Here is a 22,197-nt window from a genome sequence, read left to right as displayed (position 1 = left end):
AAAAATTGAAAAAAAAAATAAAACGATGTATAAAAATATATATATATAAAAAAAAAAAAAAAAAAAAAAAGTTAAAAAAGGTTAGAGTAATGTTACTTCAAAATAGTATTTCTCCAGTGGAAGTGTGGTCCAAGAACATACTTAAAGCTGCACTATATCATTGCTCTGCCTGGAATGTTCCACACTATGACATTAAGCACCTCTATTTTACATTTATTCAATTAGAGGTGGTTTTATAGCTCAAAAATACCTACAAAAACAAACATTCTGACTGTGAGCGGGGTCGCCTCTCCACAGATCTGACCTGTAACTTAGTTGGGATCGGTCTCCATGAAGGTAGAAAGGTTTAATACCGTACTGTGAAACATTCGTCGCCATGGAGAAGAGCATTTGATGGACACGCTACCAGAAAAGTTACACAATGCACCTTTAAGTAAGAGTAAAAAAGTATTTGTATATATCACAGTATTTTTTATTTTTTACTTTACTTGTACATATAGATTTATATAAGTATGCCTTATTTGACTCCAGTCTACTTATTTTATATTTATTATTACCATTTATATTTTTTACACATGATAAATTCTGACCCCTAAAAATATTGTTGTTGTAAGTTGATAGTGACAACTCCAAAAGTCAGTCCAGGTTTAGTTCTGACTTAGACTTTGTTAATACTAAGTTACATATTTTCAATCAATAATTCACAGTCTCCTCACCAGCTATAGATGCGGTGAAAGATTTCCAGTCTTTTTTTTTTTTTTTTTTTTTAATGAGCCACAAAAACCTCGTGCGCAGTGACGTGACTCCAGGTCTCTTAGCCAATCACGTCCCTCCAAGTCATCCCATACTTTTACGACGACAGATATCACTTAATAAATAACGAAGATCCGTAAAGTTTCTAGGAATTCTGTTTTATTACAGTAGGTCTTTGTATATTGTACAGCTGTTAAAGTTTAATAATGCAAATAAACTTTTGTCCAGCTGACAAATTGGACTTCTTTTGCCACCGGGATGACGAAGGGATTTTACACACATTTAATAATGAATTTAAATATATACAAAATAAAACTTGAAAATACATAAATCTATAATCTACTGAATCTATTCCCTGCATTTTGTGTTCAAATCTTGAATATTGTCAAATCCAGATCTCAACGCTTTCATTTAAAGGTACTAAAAGAACTTTTTGGAGCTGGCACATGGAAATAGAAAGTTAAAACCTACTTCAGAACGATCCATGTATCATTCATTCATCTGCTTTTCAAAATAAACCAAAAATAAGAACACGAAAAAAACAACAATTTTCATCATTGTTTGTCTCCAAAACCAAATTGAAAAAAAAAAAACAGATAACGATTTGTTATTTCAGTTTTCGATTTTGTGTTGAAATGAATAATGGAAAAAAAAAAAAAAAAAACGTATAACGGCCTTTTCTAGTTTCTGTGACTTAAACAGTGATGCCGGACTTTTGTGTCGCACACGGACTGAACCAGGACTGAACCAGGATTGAACCAGGATTGAACCAGGACTGAACCAGGACTGAACCAGGTCTAAACCAGAGCTAAACCAGGACTGCACCAAGATTAAGCCAGAACTGAATTAAAAAACGAATAAACAAATGATACATGGAACATTGTCCATGGAGCTAGATCAATTTTATGACATACTTTGGTAAATGATCACATCTTTTACTTTGAAAGTTTATAATCAGAGGAACATCATTTCCATGGAAACAAGCAGGAGGTTTGTGTCAGAGTCAGGTTTGTGGAGATGCAAGCCTGCTCAGATTAAACATATTCTTCAGTGCAATAAACACAACCAAAAATAAATAAATAAATAAATAAATAAAACTGCATTTTTAATTACTGCTGCTGACCACCCAAGATGAAGATGAAATGTTTATTTTCCAGTGTATTTTTGAGCAACAAAAACACCTTTCATTGAACAAAGCAGATCCTGAGGTCTTGAAATCTGTTCTGTGCTGCCTGCCTCTAATTATAAATCTTATTATAGTCTGATAATCAGGAAGTGCTTGTTAGCATGTTGTTGCTTTACTGTCGCACACCTTCACTAGAATTATTTAGATAATTTCAGTCCTGGAGTTGCCAATCTCTGCTGAACTAAAGTTAAAAGGTAGTGAATGAAACAAAACAAAACTCTAGAAATGTTTTGAGGAGGTAACAACATTATAACATGACTTAAACCTCACAAGAGTCTATTTTCCAATCCAGTCCAACTTTATTTGTGTAGCACAGTTCCCAAAGTGCTTCACATAGCAATGCAAAACATGTTACTTAAAAAAAAAAAAATAAAAATCAGCAGAATTATGTTTCAACCATAAGGACACTAATAGAATAAATACATAAAATAATAATAATAATAAAATAAATGAACAAAAATAATAAAATCAACACATAAAAGCAGTACAAAAAAATAAAATGGATAAAAACTAGAAATAAATAAATAAATAAATAAAATAAAATAAAAGACATATTCAAAATCCGAAAGAGCCAATATGAGCTCAGAGGCACAACCATGTTTATCAAAAAAGAAAATTAGAACAAACATTATGAAATTTTGTGTATCTGTTAAAGGGGTGGAGCTCTGGAACAACTGTGCAGAAAACCTAAAATCTCTTTCACTTTATAAAGACATTTAAATGTTTAAGTCTGGACAGATACATGAATTATGAGACTTAGTTTGTGCTGTAGTACTTTGTTGTTCTGTTTCTGATTTGTTTGTTTCCTCTTGCTGTATTTATGAAGATGAACTGGTGTTAAGATGACGCTTTGACAAAGGAATAAAGAGTAAAGGGCATAGTAAGGTTCAGCTTCAGCCTGCACCTTTTCAGTCTGTGAATGTTAAATATGACTGTCTGTGAATTAATGTCAAAATATACCTGTGACTGAAATAAATAATCAATCAAAACAAAATCAAAAGACACAGAGGACCACACAACTCACGCGGTGTTAAAAGTAAAAGTAGAGAGTAAAAGGTGGGTTTTAAGATGAGATTTAAAACACTTTGGGGCCGGCCACAGAGAAGGATCTGTCCCCACTGGTTTTAAGTCTCGTTTTGGGGACCACGACCTGGACCTGGATCTGGCCCTCGTACCTCAGAGCAAGCACAGGGGTGTAAATCTGGATGAGGTCCGAGACTTATTGTGGGGCCAGTCCATTCAAAGCGTTAAAAACAAATAATAAAATCTTAAAATCAATTCTAAAATGAACAGAAAGCCAGTGCAAAGACTCAAAGATTGGGTTAATGTGATCTTACTTTTTGCTCCTTATTAAAAGACGCGTGGCAGAGTTCTGGACTAACTGGACTAACTATTTTATGTAATACAGTGCCTGGTTTGGTTTTCCACATTTTTGAAACAGTAAAAATCACGTTCAGCGCCCTCAATAGTGACATTTTCCAATAAATTAACATGGCTGCCTATGAGGAAATCCAGAATTACGACGTCCACTGGTGAATTATTCATCGAACTCTTCCACAGACGTACACATACGCAGCGCTATCCGCATATAGGGAGCGGGGAAACATGCCTTCGCTGGATACGCGCGCTGGTTTATGAATATTACATAACGAAGTGAGACTAGAAACATAGTAGTGAATACATTAGCCTTGTTTGGAGCGTGCGGGGGGAGGAGAAGCGAGCGCCGCGATGCCAGGTCAAACACGAGGTAATTTAGACTCATTCAGGAATAATTATAGGCCAGTTGTGAAGAATTGTGTGGGATTTTGCATTATTAGATTCACTTTCAATGCGTTATGATCAACTACATGAGAACGTGGACCTAAACAAAGCCAGTGCAATGGACGAAAATCGCAAATATAACTCTCAAAGGTCCGATATTACACGAAATGGACTCTTTTGGATGCTTTTGGTCATGTTGTAATGTTGTTGCCTCATCAAAAACATATCTGGAGTTGTGTTTTGGTTCATTTTATAGCAGCAACAGCTTATGAACATCGGGAAATACATATCCCATGATTCATTTCAGCGCAAACAACATGAAGAAATATGTTTTTTTACTTGAATTCTTGGGATTATGATGGGAATAATTCACACCAAAATCTTGTCAAGGTATTTTAAAAGCAGAAATGTGTCCAATCTACAATTACAGACAGGACACATTAGCTTTATCGTACCGAAACATTTGGATATCTTTACATTCTTATTTATTAGTCTGTCTACATCTCTAAAACTCAGAATGTTCTGTTCCACCTTGTGATGTCATGAATCAATAGTTTTCAAGTTAACAGCTACTTTTACATTTTGTTCAGTAGAGATTGTCAGTTCCAGAGCCGAAATGATCCAAACAAGCTTCATTTTTCTCATTTCAGATTATCATTTGACTGTCCAGACTTGAGATTTTATTTTGAAGATTTGTGTTTTCACATTTTAGTTGATTAATGTCGTAAATGTAATCTTGATTTGTCATTTCTTGAGATACAGATTTCTTCAGATCTTGATCGGCTAGAAGTTTTCTTTCAAAGTTGGACACATGCCAATTGCAGTTGCTCTATTTCCCCAAGACCTTTCTCCTGTTGGACAGTTGTATACACGTCATTTTGTTGGATTTTTTATTTTTTTTGCCAACTAAATCCTTCAACTTGAAATGTTCCTTCAACTTGAAATGTTTGATTTTCAAGTGAAGATTTGGCTACATTGAGGCTCCAGTTCGTCCATTTTATTTCGTCACATTCTTTATTTTGGAGTGGGAGTTTTTCTTCCAGATCTCGATCACGATTTTCTTATGCATTTCCACTTTGCTGACATTGCCGTGGTTACGTTTACAGCTCTCTTCTGTCATGTGGAGATTGTCAACTCCTATCCTCAGCGTGATCTTTGGCATTTTTTGTCCTAACAACATGAAACTTAGCCCTGCACACACTCGTACCATTAAGATGACATCCTCCGAATTTGAGATTAGTCGGATGAGCGGTTCGAGAGTTATGCGTGGAACAGACAAACAAACAGGAGGAGACACAGACAGACATTCCTTGCTTTGATAGATGATTCTAGTGAAGGTGTATGGTAGAGATGTGCAGATGGGCTATTTTTTCATCCGCAACCGCGGCACAAAACTCATCATCCGCCCGCTGTCCATTTTGCACCGAAGGTTTTCAAAACCGCACCCGCCCGCCATCCGCCGATTGATTTTAGATTTTAGAACAATCATACAGCAAACAAACTAAGGAGCCTCGATAAAAATGCAAACTCTATAGCTCATTCATTCCAAAATTCGCTCAGCGTGTATGTTCGCATTCTTAATTGTCCGTAACAACCCCAGACTTACCTGGTTTTCTTGCGCAGCTAATTAATTGACAACGTTTTCCGACTAGGCTGTTTTTAAACCTTCTTGCCTTCGTGTTGGATGTTGTTACATTCTGAACATTCTGCCATTGCCCGATGTTGTTTCAAAGTCATAGCCTCACTCCATCGGTCTTTCTTTAAGTTTTAAATACCCCGAGTGGCAGTCTACGCTATAATGTCTGCGTGTTTTAAAATATAACTGATATCGAAACAAAACAAAAAAAAACATAACTAAATAAATATGGCCCTATAGCCACTTATGTGTTGGCAAACAGCTGAAATAAATTAGAAATAATAAAATAAACTGCATATAATATGTGCCTCGTAAACCTTAGGCATCAATAACCCGACACAACCTTAACCTTCAGAACATAAAAACGAGGTCAAATGGGCTAATTAAGGATATGACGTACACTTCATACTACAAGCATAGACAATGACACTCGTCTTTTCAGATGTAGGTAACAATACTAACAATAACTTTTTTTTAGTAGTTAAACCGCCACCTGCCCAAATTTAATTAAAATATAATTTTTCGTCACGTCATCCACCCGACCTGCGGATTAACCGCGGATACCGCGGTTGTAACCGCAATCCGCGCATCTCTAGTGTATGGAGTTTAAAAACACACTGGAGCACTTCCTTTATTACCATGACATCAGAAGGTGGAGCAGAGTGTTTTCTGTTTAAGAGAAGAACTGTTGAGGATAAGGATGAGGAAACAACATTATAACATAGCTAAGAAAAGAGAGTAAAATGAGGTCTTTAAATGCAGCTGTTGTGTGCATCTGTATCTGTTTTAATGTCTCATGTTAACATCTTGTACATCACCTCTTTAATGGATTACCTTGATTACATTTCCACGCTCATGAGTCAGAGCTCCACGTTACACAATTACGAAATAACAAGAGTGACCTTTAGATACCAAACTTTCATCTGACTTCTATTCAGCCCAGACTTTTTGCTCATAAAGACATAAGACAGAATAATAAATATACATTTCTTCAAGGGCTGGTGGAAGATTGTGGGGCTGCAAAATACAAACTCATAATCATAGTTTGAAAAAAAAAAAAGTGTTTATCAAACTTCTTTTACAAGTTTAGATCAGGACTAATCCAGAATCAAACCAGGACTAAACCAAGAGTAGAACAGCACCAAAACCACATCTACATCAGGAGTAATCAAAAAGCAATCCAGGACTAAACCAGGACTAAACTTTGACTAAACCAGGACTTGAACAGGACTGAAATCAAATCTACATCAGGACTAATCGAGAATTAAATTAGGACTAAACCAGGACAAAACTAGGACTAAAACAGAATTAAACTGGGACTAGAACAGAACCCAAATCAAGTTTACATCAGGACTAATCGAGAATCAAACCAGGATTAAGACGAGACTAAATCAGGACTAATCTGGGACTAAACCAGGACTACAATAGGACCCAAACCAAGTCTACATCAGCACTAATTGAGAATCAAACCAGGGCTAAACCAAAGACTAAATCAGAACTAAACCAGACGTAAAGCAGGACTACAAAAGGACCCAAACCAAGTCTACATAAGGAATAATTGAGAATCAAACTAAGACTAAACCAGGACCAATCTAAGACTAAATCAAGACCTAAACCAGGACTAGAACAGGATCCAAATCAAGTCTACATTAGGAATAATCGAGAATAAAACCAGGACTAAACCAGAACTAAAACAGGACCAAAACCAAATCCACAACAGGACAAATCGAGAATCAAACCAGGACTAAACGAAGACTACAACAGAACCAAAACAAGGTCTACATCAGGAATAATGGAGAATCAAACCAGGACTCAACCAAGACTAAACCAGGACCTAAACCGGGACTAGAACAGCACCCAAACCAAGTCTATGGCAGGACTAATGAAAAATCAAACCAGGACTAAACCAGGACTACACAAGGACTAAACCAGGACTAAACCAGGACTAGGACAGAACCAAAACCAAGTCTACATCAAAAATAATTGAGAATCAAACCAGGACTAAACGAGGACTATAATAGGACTAGAACAAGACCAACACCAAATCTGACACTGGACTAATCAAGAATCAAATCAGGACTAAACCAAGACTAAACCAGGACAACAACAGAACCAAAACCAAGTCTACATCAAGAACAATCGAATCAAACCAGGACGAAAACCAGAACTAAACCAAGACTAAATCAGGACTAGAACGAGACTAGAACAGCACCCAAACCAAAGTCTACATCAGGAATAATCTTGTATCAAACCAGAACTAAACCAGGACCTAAACCAGGACTGGAACAGCACCCAAAACCAAGCCTACATCAGGACTAATCTTGTAACAAACCAGGACCAAACCAGGCCCCTTGCGTTTTGCAGCCGGACGGACCTCACTCCAGACGCCGCTGTACACGATGTCCCAAACCAATCACCGTCGCCGTTGGCAACAGCACAGCAACAAATCACAGGGAGCGGAGCAAGCTAAGCGAGATCCCATTGTAAATTAATGCTTTGTGTGTCTTGGGGAATCGACACCGCCTGCATAGTTAAACATCGTGCTTCATTTGAATGTAATAAGAGAATCCAATAACGCCCGCTAACTCCTGTGACCTTTTTAGACTGCGTTTCCACACCTTTTTTTTTGTGTCTCTGTCGCTAAGGCCAGTGGAGCCGAGGAGGTTGGTTTGGTCTCCTAGCAACAGCCAAAATGAAGTTTTCCTGTCAGCGAACGCGTCCTTATAAGGAATATCCAGACGTTATAAAGGGAGTACAGTGTTTGGAGCAGGGATACAGCTGCGATGGAAAAGCACGACTGTCGGGAAATGTGCAAAACCGCGTGTGTATTTATAGCACGATTTCACTTAAAAAACGTTTGCCAAAAAAGCTGGTAAAATAATTATGCTATTTAAAAAAAAAAAAAGAAAATGTAAATCTATTCTTAGGGTTCAGGAAAATGAAAAGTTGTTTAAAGGTGCACTGTGCTCAGCCTGGAATGATGGTTTTATAGCTCAAAAATAACTAAAACTAAAAGAATCAAACCAGGACTAAAACAGGATCAAAACCAGGACTGGTTGACTCTAAATCAAACTAAGACTAATCGAGAATCAAACCAGGAGTAATTGAGAATCAAATCAAGACTAAACCAGGACCAAAACAGGACCAAAACCAAATCTACAACAGGTCTAATCGAGAATCAAACCAGGACTAAACCAGGACTAGAACAGGACCAAAACCAAATCTACAACAGGTCTAATCGAGAATCAAACCAGGACTAAACCAGGACTAAAACAGGACCAAAACCAAATCTACAACAGGTCTAATCGAGAATCAAACCAGGACTAAACGAGGACTACAACAGGACCAAACCAAATCTAAAAACAGGTCTAATCGAGAATCAAACCAGGACTAAACCAGGACTAAAACAGGACCAAAACCAAATCTACAACAGGTCTAATCGAGAATCAAACCAGGACTAAACGAGGACTACAACAGGACCAAAACCAAATCTACAACAGGTCTAATCGAGAATCAAACCAGGACTAAACGAGGACTACAACAGGACCAAAACCAAATCTACAACAGGTCTAATCGAGAATCAAACCAGGACTAAACGAGGACTACAACAGGACCAAAACCAAATCTACAACAGGTCTAATCGAGAATCAAACCAGGACTAAACGAGGACTACAACAGGACCAAAACCAAATCTAAAACAGGTCTAATCGAGAATTAAACCAGGACTAAGCGAGAGTCAAATCAGAACTAAACCAGGACTACAACAGGACCCAAATCAAGTTTACTTCTGGACTAATTGAGAATCAAACCAGGACTGATTGAGAATCAAACCAAGACCAATCGAGAATCAAACCAAGACTAAACCAGGACTAGAACAGGACTAACACCAAATCTACAACAGGTCTAATCAAGAATCAATCCAGGACTAATCAAGAATCAAACCAGGACTAATCGAGAATCAAACCAAGACTAAACCAGGACTAGAACAGGACTAACACCAAATCTACAACAGGTCTAATCAAGAATCAATCCAGGACTAATCAAGAATCAAACCAGGACTAATCGAGAATCAAACCAAGACTAATCTGGAAACAAATCAAGACTAGAAGCGGACCAACACCAAATCTACAACAGATCTAATCAAGAATCAATCCAGGTCTAATCGAGAATAAAACAAGGACTAATCGAGAGTCAAACTAAGACTAATCGAGAATCAAACCAGGATTAGAACAGGACCAACGCTAAATCTACAACAGGACTAATCTAGAATCAAACCAAACCAAATCAAATCTTTATTCTGGCTTTAAATCCTCGATCTCGGGAATCGTTGCCAGCACTGAATGTTTGGCTCTTCGCTGATTGGCTGGTGCCCGAACTCGCACTTCGGAGGTTTTTGCGAACCGTCTAGTGTATTCCGATTCCTGACCTAGTCGCTGGAGAGAAATTAAATTGAGCGTAGGCACTAGGCGACGCCAGAGTACAGGAACTGCCAAATAAAGGTCAATTTTTCAGGATATTTATTCATGTTGATAAAGAAAAGTCTCAAATACAAACAAAATGACATGAACTCATTTTTGACCGAACATGACTGTGGGGCAGAAACACGTCGGCATGTTTTTGATGAGTGACCGGCGTTATAACATGGTCTATTTTGCGCGATAGCCCCACTTTAAACGCTCGTAAAAAGTAAATGCAGCATATTATTGGCCCTTTAACATTCTCCAAATAGCCCAGTGTACGTGAAGCAGCAGCTGTCGGCCTTTCAGCGAGCGTCACGGACAGATGTAAACATTATGAGGTCATGTGGGGTCAGCGCGGTGACATCATGGAGGACACTGTTCTGTTTGTTTGACCAGCTCCAATCCGTCGCCTCGCCGCAGTCACGTGACCCACACAAACACACACACACAAGTGCATGATGGGTATTTTTTATTTTATTTTTTTTGTCGTTGTGTTTGGGGACATTACACAGACCGTCCATTTCCATTCATTTCCCGGAGACGGTGATCCCAGCGTTAAAGATGCACTGCGTATATTTTCTGTTTGAGGGTCTGTGCTTGAAAGTGCTCGTCTCCATGGAGATGTGGTTGGTCAGGAATGTCCCGGTGTGGCTTTAAACATATCCGTGCTGCATTTACGCAATAACATGTTTTTTGTTTTTTTGTTTTTTACCTCAAAACGTACATTCTTACTCACAAATCTGACAGGTAACTTGGCCCTATGGTGTTACTTGTTGTCTTTGTAGAGATAAATAAGTGTAATGCCATACTGTGGAACATTCCAGGCAACATCTCCATGGAGAGATGCAGCAAAATTTACACAGTGCGCCTTTAAAGATCCTCTATTACGCTAAAATGAGCTTTAAACCACGTTATAATGTTATTACCTCACCAAAAACAGACCTGGAGTTGTGTTTTGTTTCATTCACACATTTGAATAATCCTTTATTATTATCTGTCTGCATCTCCAAAGCTCAAAATGCTCTGTTCCACCTTGTGATGTCATGAAGCTGTATGTTTTTTTTTCTTGTTAACAACTAAACTTTACTTTTTGTTTAGTAAAATTCCAGGACTGAAACTGTAGTGGACCACAAAACAAAGTATAAATATAAGTTTAAATTTAATTAAGTAAAAAAAAAAAATATAATAATAATAAAATAATAATAATAATAATAATAATAATAATAATAATAATATCACAAAGGCTGAAATTAGGTAAATCATTAATAAAAAGCCTTGCCCATCTAGGGTAACTTAAACCAAACTGAACAGAACAAAACTAACCCAATTACACAAAGAAACAGGGGTGTTTAAATACATGAGGGCCAACTAAAACTCAACACAAGAGGGGGAATTCCACTAAATAATTAACCAAACTACTAACTTAATCAAAGTAACAAGAAGGCAATACAGAAAATAAAACGTGATAATAAAGTGGCATTAAACAAAACTTAGTAAAACAAACTAAATTGTGCTTCCACCCTTTTTTTGGCATGGATGGTCCTCCGTCTGGAAACTCAAAGAAAAAAAACAAAACAAAGATAACACGTGTAAGTTAATAATTCAGACTTGTATTCACTATAAAAGAATGAGAACTTCGCACATCAGTTACTTGACACAGGTGCGTTGGAGGAGAGGGAGCAGCCCAAGAACACAGAGAAAAATCTCGCACACCGTCTCGCAAATTTATTTACAATTTATGTTTTCGGCACTAGGTAATCAGAATGAGAGCTCAGGTGGCCGTATTAAATAGGATGTGGCAAGCACCCAAGAGTGACAGGTCGTAAAGGAACAGTGTCCCCAAAACAACATAATTCAAAAAACAAAGACAATCAACATACAGTGTAATAATAATAATGATGAAATATTAATCATAGTAGAAAAATCACTGAATAATAATAGAAAAATAAGAAGTTTCTGCATACTTATCTGAATGCCTAACGAAGGTCTAGTGCCGAAATGTTGCACGGTTTTTCCTAATAAACCTCACAATTTGCGAGTAAGATGGTGTGCGAGACTTATATTCATTAAAATGTGTGCACCCAAATTAGAATACAAGTCTAAATAAAGGAATTAATTAAATTATGCGTAATTAACTTAATGTAAATGAAATGAAATAATACTAACATTGTGGAGTGGTGGCGGAGGAATTTACCACAGAAATGATCCAACTTATTCTAGTGAAGGTGTAGGGCATTTAAAAACACAGTGGAGCACTTCCTGTATTACCACATGACATTTTCAGTTTGAGAGAAGAACTCAGCCTAAATATGCAGGGTTTGTGTTAAACATGTGTGAATGAAACAAAACACAACTCCAGGTTTGTTTGTGGTGAGGAAACAACATTAGAACATAGATCGGAAAATTACGTAATGTGGGCCTTTTAGCTTTACATCATGTTGTTGATCTTATAATAAATAATAAAGGATTAAACTAAACAATTCCCCATGGTGTGAGTGTGTGTACAGATTTTAGTTTTCACAGTAGCCAACATTATATAAGGAGCGACACCAGGTCACTAGAATCACTTCAAAAAACAAAATCTAGTCAAGTTAAGATGACGTGAATCAAGAAAGTTTTATCATTTCACTTGAAAAGTAAAATTATCTGCCAGTGGAACAAGACTTTTTGTACTTAAAATATGAAAATACATCTTGCTACACTTAAGATAAGAAAAAACAAACAAACAACTTTTTTGCACTTAAAATAAGAAACAAAATTTTATGTTTCTTGAATGAAAAACAAAAACAAAACACACTTATTCTGTTGGTAGATAATTTTACTGGTCAAGTTGAATTTTCCAGTGAACTATTCCAAATATTACATCAGTTGAAACATTTTATGCGAGTTTCAGAAATGATTCAAATTATTTTATTTTTTTTGCCATATTTGACCTTCTACCTTTCTCACTGCACAATGTTACAAAACCAGAATGTTGTTTTTGTTGTTTATTTATTTATTTATTTGCTTTTTACCATGTTATAATGTTGTTTCCTCATCACAAAATGCTGTTTATGCATGTTTGAACAATCTAGTGATCTCTCTCAATATTCATCTAAAACGACTTGAAGGTGCACTATGTAATTTTTTTGGTTTGGGGTCCGTCACCTGCTTGTTTCTATGGAGATGTCCTTGCTCTTCCGCGAATGTTCCACAGTATGACATTAAACACACAGTATCTACCTTACATTTATTCAATTACAGGTTTTTCGGACTGTAAGTCGCTCCGGGTATAAGTCGCACCAAAAAATGTGTAATGAAGAAGAAAAAAGCAGAAAAAGTTGCACTGGACTATAAGTCGCACTTTTGGGGGAAATTTATTTTATAAAATCAGAGACCAGGAATCGACATTTTATCTTGAAAGGCAATAACAACAGAATAAAAAACAACAGGCTGAACAGGCGTCTGGTCTGTTAACGTAACATATTAACAGTTTTCCAAATAACTATAGCACAAACAACAGAACATAAGTTTACCAAACTTTCCATCGCACTCCAAATCATTAGATCCATTTAATCCACTGAATTCTTCATCCTCGGTGTCACTCCTGAACAACTCCGTGAAACTTCAGGTGTCACTGGAGTCCAGGCTTTGTCGATCCATCCATTGACTGTCCAGTGAGGTTCATTTGGTCTTCTGATAATTTATGTTATTCGGTTCTTTTTTCAGACCAAGAGTTTGTTTTCATACCTGACAGTTTCGACTGCTCACTAGCGCTCTTCTTCAGAGTGATCACGTGATGTTGCTGTGACGTGTCCGTTCAGCTGAATTAAACAGGTTTTAGTGCTGTCTTCCTACCGGTGGAGGCAGGACGACAGCGCCATCTGCAATCCGACTTTCTCAGGACAGTATCCCAGGTGTGTGAGGGAAAAAAAACAACAACCTCATCCCGGTTTATAGTCCCTTGGGCACGTTTCCGTATTTCGATTGACCATCCATTGACTTCCAGGAAAGTTTCAGGGCGCATCCTCCTGGTTGCAGTGAAGCTGTGTTCTCCATTCCCACTTTTCCTTCACAAGTTTCTCGCTCACTCCAAACTTTATTTCTGCTGCTCGATTACCGTTTTCTGCTGAATATTTCACTACATGCAGCAGGACAGCGGCTTTTTCTGCAGGAGAAATGTGCAGAAAACTGATACACGAGCCTAGAGCGCCCTCTCGTTTGATTCTAGTCTGAAAATTTTAATATATAAGTCGCACCGGAGTATAAGTCGCAGGAAACACCCAAACCACAAAAAAAAAAAGCGACTTATAATCCGAAAAATATGGTAGTTTATAGCTCAAAAATACCTAGAAAAGCAAGCATTCTGACTGTGAGTGGGGTCGCCTCTCCACAGATCTGACCTGTAACTTGGTCTGGTTTGGTCTCCATGAAGATTGTAAAGTTTAATGCCATACTGTGAAACATTCCAAACAAAGCAATAACATCTGCACAGAGAAAAGCGTTTGACGGACCCTCCACCGGAAAAGTTACACGAAGCAAATCAAATGTTGTCTTATTTGATTTCCACAACGTTTTACTTGTTGCAAGTGTCATAAAAGTGTTAGAAAGCACAATATTTTTACATGTGCAAGTGGAAAGCATCAGCTCGTTTATTTCTGTTGAGTTATCAGTGTCCGTGTCAGTTTGAACCACAACAGCCCCAGCCTTGTCCTTATCTCCGCCTCAAGGCCAAACGCACTAAAGCTGCTTTTAACCTATTTCAGATAAACCACATTAACAATTGACCTCTGAAGGATACAGGGACACGCTTAGGAAACTCTAAACTACACCAATAACTAATCAGGAGGCAGTTCCAAGCGATCAAAAGGTTAACTGAGATATACAGTAAACATGTCTATTTTTGCGTAGAGGTGCTGTAGCTGTTTTTTAAAAGCTCTTTAAAATGTGTTTTGGGTAACTTTTTTCAGAGGAGAGTCTGTCAAATGCTTTTCATGGAGATGTTATTGCTCGATCTGGAATGTTTCACAATATGGCATCAAATCTTTCCATCTTAATCGAGAGGAGACCCCGCTCACAGTCAGAATGTTTGTTTTTCTAGGTATTTTTGAGCGATAAAACCACCTGTAATTGAATAAATGTAAACTAGAGCTGTTTGATATCATACTGTGGAACCAAAAAGTTACACTCTGCACCTTCAAAAGCAAAGAAAAACCCCAAAAAACGAGTTGTGTGGTCAAGTGCGTTTTAAAACTTGTTACCTCCTATAAAACTTTTTCTCAATGGCCTGAAGTGCCGCGACGGTTAATGGTTTGCAAAATTTCTGTGGAAATGTCACAGCTATTTTTACCCTGATTCATCAGCCGGTTTCACTTCGTAGAAACCGTCTGACCTCGCAGCATTAGAATTTGTTCGCTCGACGGTAGGCTGGTACTTTTTTTTTATTTAACCAATCGCTGCTATTTGGTTGTGACGTATGTAATGAGCGACTAATGGGGCAAACTGTTATATTAAGCTTTTCCCAAATCCCGTAGGAAGAAGGACAAAAATCTTTCCACTTGATAAAATTCACCAAACATTCTCTTTGTTCCGGCTTTAAATCCTCAATCTCGGTAATTGTTGACAACACAGAATATATGTCTCTTCTCTGATTGGCTGGTGCTGGAACTCACACTTCCAGGGTTTTTGTGAACTGTCTAGTGTATTCTGATTCCTGACCTAGTCGCTGGGGAGAAATAAAATTGAGCAGAGGCACTAGGTGGCGCCAGCCTGGCTAGCGTATTTTCCACCAGCTTCATAAATCTGCCCCATCACCAAATCTTCAACCAACAAGGTCGACAAAGGATAAACATTCATCCATGATGAAGTTATCCACAACTATCAAGGTAAGAAAGATGAAAACTTAAAGGCGAACAACGACGATACATTAGTGAACTACTCCTGAGCAAAACTATTATGATTAGAGCCCGACCGATCGGCCGAATTGAGCACCTGGAAGCATATCGGCTATCGGCCGATATACTTGCTGATAGGGGCCGATATTTCACGTGGGCATGTTATACGTCGTTATAAAGCTTAGACTCTCTACATTATGTTCATTTAATACAATTTACAGTCAGATAAATGTCCAAATATGTGGCTCCGCATCAGTATTTATCTGCGGAGTAATTTGTCTGTGTGAGAGTCACGTGTGTTTGTTTACATCCGCAGACACAGATCCAAACACTGGGATTATTTTCTTTTTACGGACAATCGGTTTGAGTCTGGATTAAAAGGACATTTATTAGTTCAGACTTGTGATGTGAGGAGGAGCCTGTGTGAGCGGTGAGTGTTGGAAATACATCGACTTTGAAGCAAGTTTTTGGTTAGCGGTTAGCTGCTGTAGCTCCCACACATAAATAGGCCGTTTTCTATTGGTCTATTGTAAAGTGACTATATTGGCCATATATGTTACTGGACCTGCAATGATATGTAAATGAGCTGTGAATAGACGTGTGAATGATGAAATTTGCGCATATAATTAATTACCGCGGCACGCAGCTTTTACGGCTAAAGGCTAATAGCAATTGTTTATTTACTCGCTAGTAGTGATGGGTCGTTCGCGAACGAAGCGGCTCTTAGATCCGGCTCTTTGAAGCGAACGACGGGAGCCTGATCCTTATTGGGAGCCGTGTTTTCTCTTTCTCTCACTTTTTTCTCTTCATGCCACGTGCAGACTCGTGGTAGTTTGACAGCAGCAGCGGCTAAAACGAAACTTTCAAAACTCTGCGTGTGCATAGTGTAAAAAAAAACTTGCAAAAATATATTCAGCATAAAATAAATAAACCAGGACTAATCTTGGGGTCGAGAGAGGGAGAGAGATAGAGACCGAGTCCCGACACTCAGTCCTGGTTAAATTCTGGTTTAGTTCTGTTTTGCACATGAGTAGTTTTGCTCAGGAGTTGTTCACTAATGCTCGTCGTTGTTCGCCTTTAAGTTTTTGTCTTTCTTAGCTTGATAGTTGTGGATAAATTCTTCATGGACAGAATATTTCCTTTGTCGACCTTGTTGGATGAAGATTGTGTAACGTTTCTGGTGGAGGATCCATCAAATGCTTTTTTTTCTTCATGGAGATGTTGGTGTTGGAGATTGGGTTGTCTGGAATGTTTCACTCTATGGTGTTAAACCTTTCTATCTTCACGGAGACCAAACCAGACCAAGTTACAGGTCAGATCTGTGGAGAGGCGACCCCACTCACAGTCAGTCTAGGTATTTTTGAGCTATAAAACCTTCTGTGATTGAATAAATGTGAAGTAGATCTGTTGAATGTCAAACCAAGAAGTTACACCGTGCACATTTAAAGTTTGATCAAGACTTTGCTCTATTGAAATTTTGTCTTTTTTTTTTGTTTGCTATTTTTAAGAGTTCAAAGAAAGAAACAAACATTATCTTGCAAAATCACTTTTTAGACATCTGCCACCGAAGTGTGCAATGTGTGATTTCCTTTCTGAAGCTGCGTTTTGCATTTGCACCTCTTCAAGTCTCCGCCGCTGTGTCTCAGTTTCGGTGAAGTGCCCTGACAATAGCATCATGAGTCACAGTGACTTTTTAAAAATCCAAACAGGAAGTTGAAAAAAAGAAGTTGTGAAACAGAAGTGCACATCGAGACATGTGACTGTTTATTTTAGTTTGGCATACATCATTGTTTGACATTGTTGAAAAATCATACAGCGTTTGTTACTTAATATTATCAGTGGTCTGAAGTTTGTAAAAATGAGCAATAATTTTCCTAACGTTGACTTTTTTTTGTGTCTGCAGGGATTGGTTATGCCTCCATCGTGATCGTGTCTCTGCTCAACATCTACTACATTGTCATCCTGGCCTGGGGAGTCTACTATCTGTTCCAGGTAAGACTTCGAGAACCATTTTCACTGGCAACGCGACTGAAAGGTGATTAGTTTAAAGCAGAGTGACCAGATGTCCCTATTTACCCGGGGCAGTCCCAGTTTTGAGCCCTGTGTCCCCTGTACCAGCAGATTTATACAAAACCACTGATTTGTCCCAGTTTCATACAAGAAATGTCCCAGGTGTCCCTGTTTTGGACCAACCTGATCTAAATCAGGTCTAAACCAGGACTAAACTAAAACTGAAACAGGACTAAACTAAGACTAAACCAACACTAAAACATGACTGAACCAGGATTACACTAAGAACAAACCAGGGCTAAACTAAGGCTAAACCAGGACTACACCAGGACTAAACTAAGACTAAACCAGGACTAAATGAGGACTAAACTAAGACTAAACCTGGAATAAACCAGGACTAAACTAAAACTAAACCAGGACTACATCAGGTCTAAGAAGGACTAAACCAGGACTAAACTAAGACTAAACCAGGAATAAACCAACACTAAACCAGGACTACATCAGGTCTAAGAAGGACTAAACCAGGACTAAACTAAGACTAAACCAGAAGTAAACCAAGACTAAACCAGGAATAAACCAACACTAAACCAGGACTACATCAGGTCTAAACCAGGTCTAAACAAGGTCTAAACCAGCTCCAGACCAGGACTAAACTAAGACTAAACCAAGACTAAATCAGGACTAAAACAGGATTAAACTAAGATTAAACCAGGACTAAACCAGGACTACATCAAGTCTAAACTAAGACTAAACCAGAAGTAAACCAAGACTAAACCAGGAATAAACCAACACTAAACCAGGACTACATCAGGTCTAAACCAGGACTAAACAAGGTCGAAACCAGGTCCAGACCAGGACTAAACTAAGACTAAACCAAGACTAAATCAGGACTAAAACAGGACTAAACCAGGACTAAATCAGGACTATCACAATTCTTGACTAATCAGATCCCCGCCAGCAGTAAAGAGGAGCAGAAATTATCCTTTGTTTGGCCAAAATTTAGAAATCAGTGTTTGCAAATGACCATAAAGCAAAAAAAAAAAAAAAAAAGAAGCATCAGAAGCCCTCAGATTATGACTGACACTAGAATGCACAATGTTACACGCTCTTCTCACTGTTTTATTTATACCAACCATCCCCACCCGAGCGTGTCCCAGTTTAGCATTTTGAAAATCTGGTCACACTAGGTTAAAGCTCACAAGAGTCAGTTTTGCTTTTACACTTATATCATGCACTAGAGACTAAGCGATGACATTTTCGGGAGGCAGACCCAGCCCGTTTCCAAATAGAAAGTGAGCATGGGCGCTTCACTTTGCATTAAAAAACGTCACCCCTCTCTCTGTACCTGCCTTTTCATAATATAAAACTGGGTCCAAATTCGCTCCTGTTACCGCAAACTTCGATGAGCTTCATTTGACTGGAGCTGAACGCTGTGGGAGACGTCACGCTCCTTTACTCCACTTCTTTACACGGTCTATAGTTGATACTCTTATCACAGTTAGCCTACTTACCAACTGACTTTGTTGTTGTAATTTCTCGTGAACATTAGCCCTATGGTAAATCTGGGTCAGGCTGTACATTACTACGCTACACGCTGAGAAAATAAAACACGCCGGTTGCTTGCTTGACGTTTTCGGAAGTTATTTATGGAGATAAGATAGCTCAAGGTTAAAGTTCGAACGTGACAAATGGGAGCAGTTTGTCCGTGTTTATGTAAACTACTGTAGGACACGCTGAATGGAGATCACTGTGTTATTCAGGACAATTAATTAGATTGAATAACAATTACGAGACAAAGTCATTGTCGCCAGATCTGGTCACTAGGGAACAGTAATAGAATAAATTAATTCCTCAGGTGCAATTATCAAGCATTATAGTTCAAGGTTATAATTTGAATCTTATAGTCTATAGACTTAAAGGTCTTATAATACACAAAATAGACTCTTGTGAGCTATAAGTCATGTTAAAATCTTATTATACTTCATCAAAAACATACCTTGAGTTGTGTTTTGTTTCACTTTGACACACTCACACATGTTTGAGTCTGTCTGTAGCCCCAAAATATAATGAAAGAAAGGCAATAACGTCTTTCCCCTTGACAAAATTCATCAAACATTCTCTTTGTTCTGGCTTTAAATCCTCGATCTCGGGAATCATTGCCAACACAGAATGTCTGGCTTTGTCTACATCCATCTCGACTGCTTTGTTTACTGTTGTGCTGTACCACAAAAGGGACTCAGACAGGGCCTTGAGTTTGATGTCATGGCTTCACAGGTCTTCATTGATTGGCCAGTGCACTGTCTACAACTTCCGGGGTTTTTGCAAACCATCCAGTGTATTCCAATTCCTGACCTAGTCGCTGGAGAGAAATGAAATTGAGCAGAGGCACTAAGTGGTGCCAGCCTGGCTAAGGACATGGGGAACAAGAAAAAAACATTTAACATATGATTTCATTGTAAACTTCTGCGAGCAGATGAGGATTATATTGATATTACATAGTGAAAAAATATGTTGCACTTCGGGAAGATCGATAAAATGACATGAACAAGGCCTGACATCTGGTCTTATATATTCATATTTCATTTTATTACGATATAGAATGCTGATTTTCTAACTCAATACATCACAGTTTCCACCGAGAGAATGGGAAGCTCGAGCTGGAACTTTCAGGCCAGGGGGATGCTCGATCCAGTATCCCTCAAAATGCTTTCTTCTACCTTGTGATGTCATGAAGTGGTAGTTTTAAAGTTAACAGCAAGCTTTTACCTTTTCTTCACTAGAGATCGGCAATTCCACAGCTGAAATTATCGACATTTTCTAGTGAAGGTGTATGGAGTTTAAAAACACAGTGGAGCTCTTCTTACCACATGACATCACAAGGTGGAACAGAGTGTTTTCAGTTGTGTGTTAAACATGTGTGAATGAAACAAAACACAACTCCAGGTCTATTTTTGATAAGGAAACAACATTATAACATGGAGAATCTGAAAATATGGGCTCTTTAATACATAAATTATATATATATATATATATATATATATATATATATATATATATATATATATATATATATATATATATTTTTTTACGTTTATTGTCTTTTTTAAATCTGTAAACGATTCTGCTCATAAATATTCATCACGAGACAACAGTGTCGCCGTGACAACCGTGAAGCTAAATGTAGAACATGTCCCGGAGGACACTGAGCTCCAGGTATCTCCAGGGGGCTCTTGTATCTAAGAAATACCCCAACTGTGAAAAACGCACTTTATGTTTATTCTTTTTTTTAAAGGTACAGTACATCAGTTAAGCAAAAGTACTTACGTTTACTGAGTTAGACGTGTTCAACCTGCCTGCAAATGTGAACAAGGCAGCCCAAAATGACATGTTAAAGATGTACTATGTCACTTTTTGGTTGGGGGTCTGTCTGGAATGTTCCACAGTGTGACATTAAACAGCTCTGCTTTACTTTATTCAATTACAGGTGGTTTTATAGCTCAAAAATACCTAGAAAAACAGGACTGACTGTGAGCGGGGTTGCCTCTCCACAGATCTGACCTGTAATTTCTGGCTTGGTCTCCGTGATGATAGAAAGATAACAATAACATCTCCACGGAGACATTTGGCGTACCCTCCACCTTAAAAAGTTACACAGTGCACCTTTAAAGTGGGACTAAGCACCTGTCTGTGATCAGGGCAGTCTTTTGTAATGTCACCATCTACTTGGCTCACTTAGATTCAGACATTTTTCACAAAGCTGCATATTTACCTAGTCTGCAGTAAAGTCACTGTACAGATAATGCTGTTAAAACAACATATACACAGTTTATTAGTGAAAACAAAAGTGTATTTAGTGTTTAGTTCCACTTTACAAGATGCACTAGAATGACCCGGGCGTGTTTTTCTAATATGCAGGAGACATAAAAGGACATCAAATATGTCCTTCATAAAATACTGTTTTGAAATACTCAAACAGGCGCTTATGAAGGGCATATTTGATGTTAATTAGCAGTGCTTATAAAACATGTCTATCTGAATCAGCCCATGTCAACAAAGACATGTTTGCCCCTAAGACATTGTTTGTATCAAATACCAAACGGTGCATAAACGGCTCTTTCCCATGGTCAGGCATGTTTGAGAAAAATATCAATGAAAATGATACACTCAACCAAGACACGGCTCTGCACGTCAAACACCAGATTTACACTTGGTTTTTGTTATGATCACATTTGTAGGCCCAGATTTTAATATTGTTTTTATCTTGATTTAAGCTCTATTAAGGTTTTGATTGTCATTAATATACATAGTTACTACCATATGTATGTACTTTATATTAAAGGGCCCATATTATTCTATTTTCTGATCTATGTTATCAGGCTTTTTCCTCATCAAAAACAAACCTGGAGATATGTTTGACACACAGGTTTAACATAGAAATCCTGCAGATGTAGGCGAAGTTCTTACAGTAGACAAAGGTACCGTTTCATGACGTCACATGATGTAGACATAAGGATTACA

The 22,197-nt window shown here is 37.9% G+C and overlaps 1 protein-coding gene across 1 annotated transcript in view; it reads left to right on the top strand.

Moving 5' to 3' along the window:
• LOC110170506 (sodium- and chloride-dependent taurine transporter-like) overlaps positions 1-22,197 on the top strand; it is an 80,517-nt gene that overhangs the window by 19,490 nt on the left and 38,830 nt on the right. Inside the window, exon 4 of the mRNA XM_020936160.2 lies at positions 17,573-17,661. Within this exon, the coding sequence (XP_020791819.1) occupies positions 17,573-17,661 (89 nt within the window). The remainder of the gene's footprint in view (positions 1-17,572; positions 17,662-22,197) is intronic.

Source organism: Boleophthalmus pectinirostris, unplaced genomic scaffold, assembly GCF_026225935.1.
Source record: "Boleophthalmus pectinirostris isolate CB_2022bp ecotype Guang Dong unplaced genomic scaffold, ASM2622593v1 HiC_scaffold_3, whole genome shotgun sequence".
Lineage (NCBI taxonomy): Eukaryota > Metazoa > Chordata > Actinopteri > Gobiiformes > Gobiidae > Boleophthalmus > Boleophthalmus pectinirostris.
The sequence above is the reverse complement of the archived record's forward strand: the minus strand, read 5'-3'. Positions and strand labels throughout refer to the sequence as shown.